General features: G+C 36.1%; 1 protein-coding gene across 4 annotated transcripts in view; it reads left to right on the top strand.

Moving 5' to 3' along the window:
• DPP10 (dipeptidyl peptidase like 10) overlaps positions 1–12,148 on the top strand; it is a 471,329-nt gene that overhangs the window by 168,023 nt on the left and 291,158 nt on the right. The window contains exon 1 of one of the 4 annotated variants that reach the window (XM_068687296.1): positions 8,363–8,437. The exons of 1 other annotated variant lie outside the window; for it this stretch is intronic. In XM_068687296.1, coding sequence (XP_068543397.1) covers positions 8,432–8,437 — 6 coding nt within the window. In that variant the 5' untranslated portion in view covers positions 8,363–8,431. Of the gene's footprint in view, positions 1–8,362; positions 8,438–8,481; positions 8,679–12,148 lie in introns of those variants that run through there. 2 more of the 4 variants (XM_068687297.1, XM_068687294.1) reach the window with 2 other exon arrangements.

Below are 12,148 nucleotides of genomic sequence, written 5' to 3'. Positions count from 1 at the left end.
TGGGCTTTTTTGAAAGAGTTAGAATATATTGTTCTGCAGTATGATTTTTTTTAAAATGTCCTATGTATTTCTGAAATATGCTGTCAATCAACTCATGCACATCCAGAAAAAGACCTAATAAAAAGTGGCAGCTGAAAACTAATACTCCAAACTGTCACCAGCTAATTAATTTTCTCATTCATATTCTAACTACACTCCCAACTTCCATGAACCTCTGCCAGGGAACTTGACAATAAAATGTTCATTTAAAATTCTTAACAATAAAGAAAATATTGCAACGTTGGAAATAAACAGAATAACCTTGGATGACACTGGTGTCTTTAGTCTGCACATTTTACATTTGCAAGTATACGATAATATTGTCATCCCTTTGAAACAGTGGTAAAATCATAGCAACTGAGAAGCTTTCTTATTCTGGGACAAATGGAATTGGCCCATATTGGCCCAATATTAGAACTTCTCAGAACCACTCTTTTTTCTTCTCCCCATGTCTTTAAGGATATCAGACAAACCAATGGTTCATCCTGCTCTTACAATGTTATACTACTTATATTAAATGATTTATTTAGAGACTGGCCTGCAAGCTTGGTATCTACCTACAAGTCATTACTTTTAGTTGCAGTTATTGAATTCAACAACAAGATTTTTGAACGTACTAATGTACCTGAAGGTGCAGCTAATGAGATGTATTAGAAAACATCTGAGGACCTAAATCCCTAAATACTAAAGCAATGTAGAAACAACTTGAGACATTACCTGCATTGCTAAGTATCTGTAAAACTCCAGCACAACTACACACATAATTGTAGATTGCTGGAGCCTGGCTGTGTTCTTACTTCCCCTGTGAAAGTCTATTCATTTAATTACATAGTGTATAAAATTTATAGTTGTTTACGTACACCATACCTGGAATTATGCACTGGTGTTCATCAGGAAACCTGTGTATAGAATTTCTGCACTGGTAACTTTGCACCCTGGTTTCTTGTGTTGTTTTGCTGTCTGGTTAAACGATGCGTTTGTGGGAGCTGTGTTGTGCTGGGATCCTTTCTGACACCATAAAAACATTCCAGACAACAATGTATTTTCTGACACAGCAAGGAAAAAAAATCACCTAACTTTCTCTAAGATGCTGCTTGGTTTGGAAATTGAAAAATTGCTTGAAACTATGCTAAGAATTGAAAGTAAATGAAATGGAAATACAATATATTATAATGAGACAGATGTGAGCTTGTTTTCCCTAGCGCAGGTTCATGGACTGCTCATTCACTTGGTCTGCCTGACATTTAAATTTGAGTAAATTCAGTGGTTTATAAGAAAAGCATCTGTTGTTGAAATGACAATAGCAAGATACAATACCAAGGAAAAGGAATCTAATTGTTATTAGGTATTACACCAGAATGTCAATGAAGGGGCTTTCATTGTGTTGAGATTCTGGCATCAGCCTGGATATTAAATTGGCCAGCTCATCAGGGAATATAGCACATTAGTGAGTGATTCAGCTGTGACTGAGTGTGTGCATTAAAATGTGTGACTTAGAAAGTTTCTAATGCTATAAATCAAAAAGAGATTTAATACACAACACATTCATGAAGGGAATATAATATAAATTAGTGTGCTTTATTTCTACTAACTTTAACCTTTAATGACATTAGGCTCACTCTTTATTTATTTTATTATTTGTTTATTTCTTTTTAATAGAGATCATCACATTATTGTCATGTTTACTGTCCACTCTGTAGCACAGATAAAAGCTTAATTTTTTGCCTTAGTCAACCTGAACCAGCTGTAAAGCCTACAGATTATAGCTTTTGGTTTAAAGCTCTGTATCTGGGCACGTTCAGCAACTGAATAGTGGGGGTTGCTGTCAATGACTTTTAATTAAATCAAAAAGCTCTGAGATCATAAACCTGCTGACTTCATTTCCTTTTTCCAGTGCACTTCAAAAAAGTAATTACTGTACTGCACATATAGGCAAATCTTGTAAAATGCCCTCAAGATGCAACTCAAAATTAAGACTTCTGGTAATGAACAAAGTCTGTAATGTTTTTCGGTAAAGAAGTGAAGCAAAAGTTAGGATATTCTTCACAGCACATTTGGGAATGATTTTATTTCTGTTCTATTTTTTAAATAAAAATTCACAAGAGCCTGCATGTTCAAGCTTGGAGAAGGTTAAATGTAAGTCTAATTTTCTATCTTTTTTTTTTTTTTCATGATTACTTTCTTATCACTGAAGGAAATGTAAGGCCAGTACTGTACAAGTCTTTACATTTGATATTCTTAGTTTTCATCACTAAAATTAGGCCAAAAACCTTATCACAAAATACTGAGAATGTATAGAAAATGAACACAACTTTTGTCACAGAAGTGTCAGAAAAGTGAAAGGCCACAAAGATGAAGAACAACAATATAAAAATATATTTTATTTTACTCAAAATATTTGAATCTATTTTTCAGGTGATTTAACATCACCTCCATCTTCTCCTGTCTATCTTGTTCACCAACTTTTTTAGCTTCTTCTTTTTGGGCCAAAAAGACATTTTGAAGTAAAAGGTCTGAAAATATAAATTACCTATCAGATTTTCTTTTCTGAAATAAATTTTGTGCTGGTTCCATTATTTCCCGATTTTGGGAAGCATTTGTAGTCATGGCATGCCTGCTTTTTTGGGCAGGCAAAGGTAGTTTTAATGAAAAATATTCCTGACTTTGTATTTTCTCAGGGAGTAATTCTTGGTACAAATTAATTTATATGCCCTGTTTTCCCTCATACTTATTTTTTTAATCATATTTATTCATTTATTTATTTTATTTATTTTTACTGCCGTGATAGGTGCAGGACATACACAGCAGAACCCTGTTAGCTTAGTTCTGCACATGACCTGCAATCTCCTAAGCACAGCATTCTTGTTTTGATTTAATTGTAGTATTTTTTTGTTACTTCATCTACATTTTCAGCCAGATGTCTTGTGCCCTTTATTCTTCTGATATAATCAACAAATACATGCCTTATTTTATTTTGCAGCCCTCTTCTAAACAGGGGACAAACTGGTGCTTTGTACCCTCCTGATGTTTTACAGCAGTGTTTTACCCTGGCCTTGTACAGAATGAAAAAACATGACAATTTCTTCTGACTTTTAAGAACATGAAAAAGTGTTCAGTCCATGAAGTCAAGGAAGTCTGGTAGCTGAATGTTCACTCTAATTGTGTTTTGCTTTTTCTCACTCCTCCTTGAAAATCCAGTAGGTATTTTCCTTAGCAGTTAAGGACCCTGCTGTTTCTATAAAATGTTTTAATCTGCATATATGCTGCTTTCAGGGTTTGTGTAAAGCTAACACGTCTTTAACATTAATTTGAATAGGAGGAACAGTTTTGTGCATGGTTGCTTTTGAATTAAGACAACAGTATTTTGGAGGTAGAGGTGTGAAATACTTCATTACCACCTAGCAGCTAAAAAGCAGTATCTATACAAGGTCAGGAACCAATACAGTTGTTGCTGGAAAGAGTAAATATATATATATTTTTTTACTTTTATGCTATTTTTATCATTTTATTTTTCCAGTAGCCTAAAGCAAATATGTGAAAAATCATGAAACAGACAAAGCCAACTGCTCCTCCCAGGTCTCCCAGCCTCTACCTCTGGTGGCTTCCTGTGACAGAAGTCACATCTTTAGAAACCTCTGAGGATTTTTCTTCCCTGACCAGGCCAACCTCTCCATGAACCGCTATAAAGCATTGACATTTACAGTGTCTCGTGGCAAGGATTTCCACAGTCTAACTACAGCTAGACAGCTGTAGTTAGACAGCTTGTCTGAAGGACAAAACCTCATTTTATTTGTTTACTGCCTTCCCTTCCTGTGTGTATTGGTAGAGGCAGTGAACAGCAGCCATCCAACCCCTTCGTCCTAGGCTGTATCTGCATTTGAGATGCATACAGAAGCTTGAGAGAGAACTGTTCAGAGGTGTCTCTGGTAAACAAATATGTAACATGGCAAGATACGCAGGATAGGCTCTGATCCTCTCATGAAAATCTGATCAGGAGTCTTGCAACAGCCAGGGACTGTCCTTCAGAAACGTTACCCCTACCCTTAGGCATTGCCTTCACCATAAACATCACATGGACTGTCTTTTGTTGGACTCGGGATAGTATGTCCTGAAAGACAGCAATTTTTTTTTTTCAGAGTCTCAGGGTCAGCATTCTGCATCCCTTCAAGATGTTAATTTCCAACACAGGAACTAGCACAGAGGAAGAGCTCAAAGGCTATGTCTCCCAGCTCAGAAAATGTTTCTAACCTCTGGATTATGCTATCTGCTTGTACCAGTACCATGTTACATCTTTAGCTGTAAGAAATTCTTCACAGCACAGAGGAAATTCTGTTTGCTTCATTACAATTCCAAAAAAAATATAATTATCTGGAAAGAACAGACACAGTGTCCCAGTTTTATAGCTTCTATTTGCACAGATAAATGTAAATGTGAACATCTCATACCTATCAGTACCCTGCTAAGTTTGGCAGCCACTTGAGGTTTTGTTTTGTTTTTCTGTATTTTTAAGAGAGTGGAATTAGTTGTCTAAAATGCAGGTGTGAAGGTAAACGATGTAACTATGCTGTTAATATTCAATTTATAACATTAGTTCATGAGGAGAGTAATAATTTGCTTGGTATTAGGAAGGCACTACAATGTACTGAAGTAAGAAGAACATTTAGAAAATGACAATGTAGGTGGAGTAATGTTTATCTTGTTTTTTCAATCCTTCCTCAATTTCAATCGTGACTCAATTTAAAAATTGACAATATGTAGCCTCAGATGGAGGAGTCATCTATAGATTAGTGCTGTTGCATTGCCTCACAGCATAACCTTTTTTAACACAGGAATTTGGAAATACGTTTTACCTTGAGGAAGGTAAAATACCATTATTTTATTCCAATGTAGCTTAGTCAGTGTATGCTTCAGAAATGCAGCCCATGGAGAGCGGGCAGGACTACAGAGGGTCTCTCTGCTTTGAGATTGCATGCTGCTGGATGGCAGGGAGACTGGTCCACGGCTGGGGACTGTGGAAGTGACTATAATTTATTGTAATTGCTATCTGACTAACACAGCTAACTTCCAAGACTGCATCTTTGTTTCCCTGCAGTACTGCTGATAACCACACTTCATCTTTCAGCTAAGTCTTGATTTATTGAAAGTATTCAGGTGGTATTGGACTTCAGTTAGGCGGTAATTACTGGAAGAATACTGCTCTTTTAAAAGGCATTTAAATACAGGCATTTTATATCTGATTACTGATCATTACCTTCTGAACTGAATTACAGGCATTCACAAAGACCTTTACTAGACCACAGCAGGTGAAATTATCTGAAAATTTAAGTATTTTAACTAAAATATACCTATATTTTGTGGTTTCCAAAAGAAAAAAAAAAAGTAAAAATAATGTTTCAATTACTTGCTCAAACCTAGGCTCTCACATGTTCATGCTCTATGGAAATGTCATGGAAATGACATTTTTTTTTCCGGAATGTTCATAATTTTTAATAAATTAGATTTTTGTTTTAACCTGAAAATGTGGTTTTGGGTTCCATGGATTAGTTTTTTACTTTTGCTACCTTTCCTTTCTGTCCCAACCCCATCCCAGGGAATAATATGGGGACATTTATGACATAGTGTGACATTTCATACCGGTACAACGTGGATAGTTTATTTTTTATCTGGTGAGAACAGCTCAGTAGTAGAAACATTTTAGTCATGGTGTTTGGTTCCTTTCATCTGTCTGCATTGAAAACATTTTGCTCAGCTGGACTACGTTTTAGAAATGCAAAATACAGCATAATAGATATAGGTTGTTTACATATAAGGACTAATCTGAGCTCTCTGGAAACTCACCAGTACTACTTACAGTAACATCTGAGGAATAAACACATCATTATTAATTATTTTAAATGGATATTAATAGTAATGATTTATAAACATCTTTTAAAGAACAAGAGGACACCAAGGACTAATATTAGCAATTGCATTCTTAGCTTTCCAGTAGCACATATCATAGACCAAAAACTTCTTTACATAAATGTCACAGTTTAGTAGGTGTTTTGCTTGTAGTTCTCCCTAGAAAGTTCATTTTTTTCAGGAGGTAATATGACTAACAAAAGATTACTATTTAAAGAATTAAGATACTGCATTATTTGGGAGGAAAGGAAATGTTAAAACTGCCTTTTTGTATATAAATATTTCCATGGAAATTCAGTAACAATTCTAGCCTTGTAAAATGGAAACTTCTCTCCTCTGTATTTGTGTGCAGTGGTGATGGTTCCACATGCTCTGTTTGCAGTGAGCCTCATGCCTCACTAGCATGGTCCATCTATTTTTGTTGATAAAGAAAGTTACACTTTTCATACCGGATCCTTGCTCCTTCTGGGAAGCACCATCCAGAAGAGCATTTTTGTATGGAAGAGTACACAGACATCAGCAAGGCAGTGCTTCTCTGTAGTCACTGTACCATAGGGGTGGCACTATGTAGAATTGAAGAAACGTTGCTTTGGATGGACATCATAGCAGCATCCTTTCCAAGCAGCAATGTATGTATATAGAAAGAACTTTCCAGTGCAGGCAAAATCTTGATCTGTGATACATTTCAATTGACTCCTATGCTAATTTTCACTAGAGCATGAGTCTGTTCAAATCCGTTTGCAACAAATGGGATCAACAAATAAAGAAGAATGAGGTTTATACAAGAATAGCCATTTATTCATTTGGCATGTAACCTTTGCGTATTAAGATTTTTCATACACTTTCTTCCCAAAATTCCCTGTTTCAAAGTAAATTATGCAGTGCTCAGTCTCATTAAGTGCTCACTGCTTTGCTTCCATGGAAAGCAGGCTCCATTAAACACCTAATGGTGTTCATAGGAAGCAGAGGTAAAAACAGGCTGACAGGAGGTGTTCTCTTCTTGACTGGAAAAGCTATATGAGGTTCAATGACTGTAATAAAGTTGGCCAGGGTCAAATAAAAAAAAAATAAATAATTCCATCATCTATTTACTCTATCTGTGTTTTAATCAATGACTAATGACTTTCTAGTGCCTTTTAGTAAGAAATGAATATCCATATTGGATAGTATTTGGCAAGATAAGGAGTGTAATTACTAGAAAAAAATAGATCACCTGTCTATAACATCATTTTCTAGAGTTTTACGTGTAATGAGGAAGTAGCAATATTTGCAGCTGTCCTTTAAGAAAATAAAGCAGTTGCAGGTGTGTAGTCAGGTGCAATATTGGCTGGAATGTCAAGCACTGGGAGAAGGTACTACTGACATTCTTCCAAATATCATTTAAAGGGATTTATAAATGTGTCAAAGACTGTAAGAATAAATTTCAAGTTAACTTCACTAAAATTAAAAAGCTGGATTTAGCAAATATATATTATATTAGACAAACTGTGTTGCTTCATTTGTTCCAAGAGAAAGTTGTCATTATCTGAGAGAGAAGTAATGTATTAGGAAATCATGCTAGGTTTGAAACAGTGGAGCACAACTGACGGTATTCTAATTTTAAAAGTAATTAGAAAAGTCAATACTAATAGGAAGAATAATTGCAAATGAAATTTTACTGAGTAAGGGGCTGTTCTGTGGAGGTTTTTTCTAAAAGATGACACCTTGGATAAATAATTGACCAAATGAGCAATTTGCAGCTTGAGAACGTAAAATGTGAATGCCAGTTCAATAAAGGGGAAAAAAAAAACAAAACCATAGCCATCACAATATCTTTACTGGCAAGGTTATTCCATATGGCAGCAAGCTACTAAATCTAGCATCTTTAGCCCCACCAGTAGACTGGAATTAAAGGAAGATCTCATCATACTTTGCTGGAAACATAACTGAGAAAATCACTAAATTAGAGAAGCCTGATTTGAAAGCTCTTAACCAAGCTGCCAAAGAATGTGACCTTTCCTACTCTCTGAACACTGAAAGTCCTGTGAAATGGGAGGGTGTTTATAACGAGTGAAAGTTGACCCAAAATAGCGAGTGCTGTCCGTCTGTTTTCCCAGTAGTAGAAATAACAGATGCTTTCTCCAGGACAAAGCAGGAAATGTTGCCAGCTGTTTCTTGGCAAATGCTAGCCCACGCAGATCCTGGGTATTAGATGGTATCTGCCAGTGGTTTGTAATCAGCAGGGCCTTGGGTATGGAGTGGAGGCAGAGCCCATTGTCCTAACTTGACCTCTTTCTGGTAAGGGCAAGGACACACTTTTCAAGTTCTTTAAGATGTAAATGGTGAGAACAAGGAGCAGAGTGCTTTCAGCTGGTGAAGACAAAACAGGTGGAGGTAGCTGCTCGGACTCCATTCTTTTCCTTCTTTCCTTCAGCTGGGTGGCTGAAGATCAGGTGAGAGCTCACCCTTGCTTGTTTGGGTAGAAGGAGCACCATCACCTTGTGCCTTGGCCATGAAGGTATGCAGCTGTGTGTGCTTAGCAGCAACCAGAGCTAATTAAAGAAAGCATGTCAGGAAGAAGGAGGGAGAGTAGGATATCAGAAAGAACCTGAGAGTATATGCTTAAGCAGCATGATTTCCAGTTGAAGCAAACAAGACAGTGCAAGGAAGCTTTTAAAAGAAGTGAGAGGTAAATGTTGTGGTTTGACATGCAGAAAATGAGTGGTGCTGGAACTATTTGGAATCAGATGGAAAGTAAAGCGAGTAGAGAGTTGGATTTGTGAGTCTGTGATACAAAGATAGTACTGTAAATATAACACTGTGTGTGAATGAAGTTACCAAGTGAACAAGGAGGGCTGAAGTATCAAATAACACTGAATAATATTAGAAGAGACTCCAGGTGAACTGGAAGATAGCAATAAATGTCAAAGGAGTGTTGAGATGGAAGAGGGGAATAATAGACAGTGAGGTAGATGCCTGACCAAGAGAAATTGGAGTAGCAAAGACTCTCTGGAAGGAGATAAATTTTTAGGGTTAAACAGCAGAACAAGCCCCTCAAAATGTTTCATTGCTCCAAACTCTTAATTTTGGCCGATAGATTTGGTTCACGTGATGTTGCATGTTCTATTTCTAGTGAACGAGGAATGATTGCACAACTTGCAGTAAACTATCAGCACTCACACAATAGAAATACAAAGTTCCTCAGTTGTTTGATGGAGGCTCTCTGGGCACCTAATACAGATTTCAAAAAAAAAATCAGAGAAAAGGCAGATGTGGTCTGCTCCTTCCCTGCTCTTTCTCTCCACAAAAATTTGCACATAGGAAGAATTTTCTGCATGATCTTCTTCGTTTGTTTTAGGATCAAGCTATTTATTTCATGAAATTGAAGTTTAAATCCCCATCAGTTGCTAATGCAGAAGTTTTTCATATTCATAGTTATTATAAACATAATAGTTTATCTAATTTTTGTCTTAATGTTGATATTTTGTTCACATATTTGTCTTGGTATTTTGTTCTTATAATGATTTCTGAAGTGTTCTTATTTTTTTAAATCAGCAAAACTAAAATGAAATAAAAATGCATCAGTCCTCCCTTTAGTTTCACCAGTATAATTAAAGGGCGTTAGATAAAGACTGATACTGTATTCTGTAGCTGAGAGGTAAGTAGATGTTTTAAAGCTATAATAATTTGACTTACGCCAAGAAATCTGGTATTGCTTGATAAATGTGGCCTTAGTTATAGAAACTATGAACAGCTGTATTGTCCCATGAAATATATGCAGACAAATCCCTGCTGTTGAGACAATGATCAAAGGAAAGTTTTCTGCTGAAGATACTGTGAAATGTTTAGGAAAAAAGATATTTTGGAAAACAAAGTGCTGCATTATGTGATCTCTTGTTGGGAAGGTGTTTTCTATGGAACATATCTGAATATTTCAGGCTGCTACTGCCTAATACTACTTCCACTGATCACTTGAGATAGTCCATATATTCACATACACAAATGTATGTGAAACTGTGGGTTGTGGGGAAAGAGGAAAAAGTGATTTATGTTGGTCTGAATAGTATTAAGTTAAACCTACTAAGTGATTTTTCTTTTTTTTTGGTGGCGTTGAATTAAACACATTGGTTGGGAATCTGTGATATTTTTTAATATGCTTGATAGCTAAGATTGTGTTGTAATTAGGTGTCACATCGTGAAAGCTCTTCTGCCATACACCTTGACGATTATTATCAGATTTAAAAATTAATTTACAGAAACTAATGCTAACCAGGCTTTTGAGTACTCTTAAAATTCCAAAGAGTAAACAATTTTCATGATAACACTTCTGCTGTCATAATATTCATTAATTTTTAAGCAATACACAACATGTTGCAACATAAAAAAAAATGATCTAGTGTTGTAAAGAACATAAATACAGGTTCAAAACACATTGCAGATAGTGTATATTTTAAATAACTTATTTTAGTGGCACATTTGGGTTATGATGCTTGTCATCGAAAGAAACTCAGATTTAGCATGTGGATATAATGCAATTAAAATGGAAAAATAGATTTTTAAGTAAATGTTAGCATTCAGAGGCAATTGGGAAGTTGACACTTAATCTGGAAGCCCTGATCCTTATTGTCAGATCAGCTAAAGAGATGCTGTATGAAGTGGCTGTCAAATTACATGCTTTAGCAGTTTTTGTAATTGAAATGGTTGCACATAATAACTGTATCATGTCTGGGTACTCTGTATCTAATGCAGCACTGGAATGAATTTTGATTATTTTTTTTCCTGTATGTTTCCTTTTTCTTTCCTTGGATACCGGAATAATCACAAAAAGGTGGATCGTTACATCTCTGAGTGTCAGAAAGTTCTGCTGTTGTTACTGTTACTTGGTTGGCTTTGATTTTTTTGAGGGGAAATTTATTTTTCTTTCAAGTGTAGAGACATTTATTCCAAATCAGTAAATGGATGAAAGACTATGGAGGTGGATCAGGGGCAGCTGTGATAACTGAAATAAATAGTTCTTACTGGGTAGTTCTTGGCCTCTAATGGTAAGTGGAGCATTAATTAAGTATAAAAGAACCCAGGTGGTTTTGTGGCTTCAGCAGGAACTCCAGTGCTGGGGTGTTTCAGATTTCGTGGGCATACAGAACCCTCTGACCTGCCACGTGGCAATAGATGAGAGAAAAGAATAAGCAAAGGCAGAGATGAGCTTCATTCACGTGTGTGCCAACGTAATTTGTGTGTGTCTGTTAATCCTCGTGCCTGGCTCTGTCCCTAAAGCTCAATCTTTTGCAGTGTAGAAGGAGCAAGTAAAGTGTTAATCACAAGCACATGCAACAAAGGAAAGTCTCTTTGCTCTGCAAAGAATGCTACAGGTGCATGTGCCAGTTTAACAGGCTGCATAGTGCTTGGGTTTTCATAAACACAGCTTGCATCAACTGAAGAGTGAGCCTGCTTCATAGATATGGCAGTCTAAGGAAACGGGACTTGTGGATTGTGTTAATCTCAGCTTTGATCCTAATTTTTTAGTCTGTTTTGTCTCTATGCTTATTTCTGTTGAGTGTACCTTGTTGTGTTCTACTTTATCTGCTTGTTGTTTCTTTCTTGTTTCTGTGTTTGTTTGTTTGTCTTTGACCTCAGTTATTTTGGAACAAACTCTTCCTATCCTGTATTGTTAGAAAGTGGAATATTGGAGCAAAAGAGAAAGCATGCGCAGGAATTTATTTTCACCGAATTTGTGTGTTATAGCAGTAAATAGTTGATATTCACCTGTTGGATGACATTAATTTCTATTTGCTGATTTTCCCCTAACTGTCAATGTAAAGTGATGGTACACAGTTACCAAAATTTCCCTTGAAAATGTATCCTAGTGACTATATTATATGCTGAATTTATAATCCTAGTATTAGTGATCTCTTTGTAAATATAACAAAGGCAGTGTTCAGTATCACTGTACTGGAACACCTTACGGTTTTGCATGGTATAACCATGGGAGAGCAATTGAAGAAACTTTTTAGTATTGCATTTCTGTCCTGAAATTATTTCTTCACGTTTCTAAGAAATTAATAATTTTAGGAGGGAAAAATATCTAACTTAGTAGTGTGTATGTGCATTGCATGTTAGCACAGCTGGTTGTAGGGTATTTGGCATTGCCATGGGAGAATGAATGTTAATGTGGGAGTAAAAGAGCAACTCTGTTTAGATGCCTGCACATCACCCTGGCATATTGGTTTGT

The sequence above is a fragment of the Anas acuta genome, chromosome 6 (genome assembly GCF_963932015.1).
Source record: "Anas acuta chromosome 6, bAnaAcu1.1, whole genome shotgun sequence".
Taxonomy (NCBI): domain Eukaryota; kingdom Metazoa; phylum Chordata; class Aves; order Anseriformes; family Anatidae; genus Anas; species Anas acuta.
The sequence above is the reverse complement of the archived record's forward strand: the minus strand, read 5'-3'. Positions and strand labels throughout refer to the sequence as shown.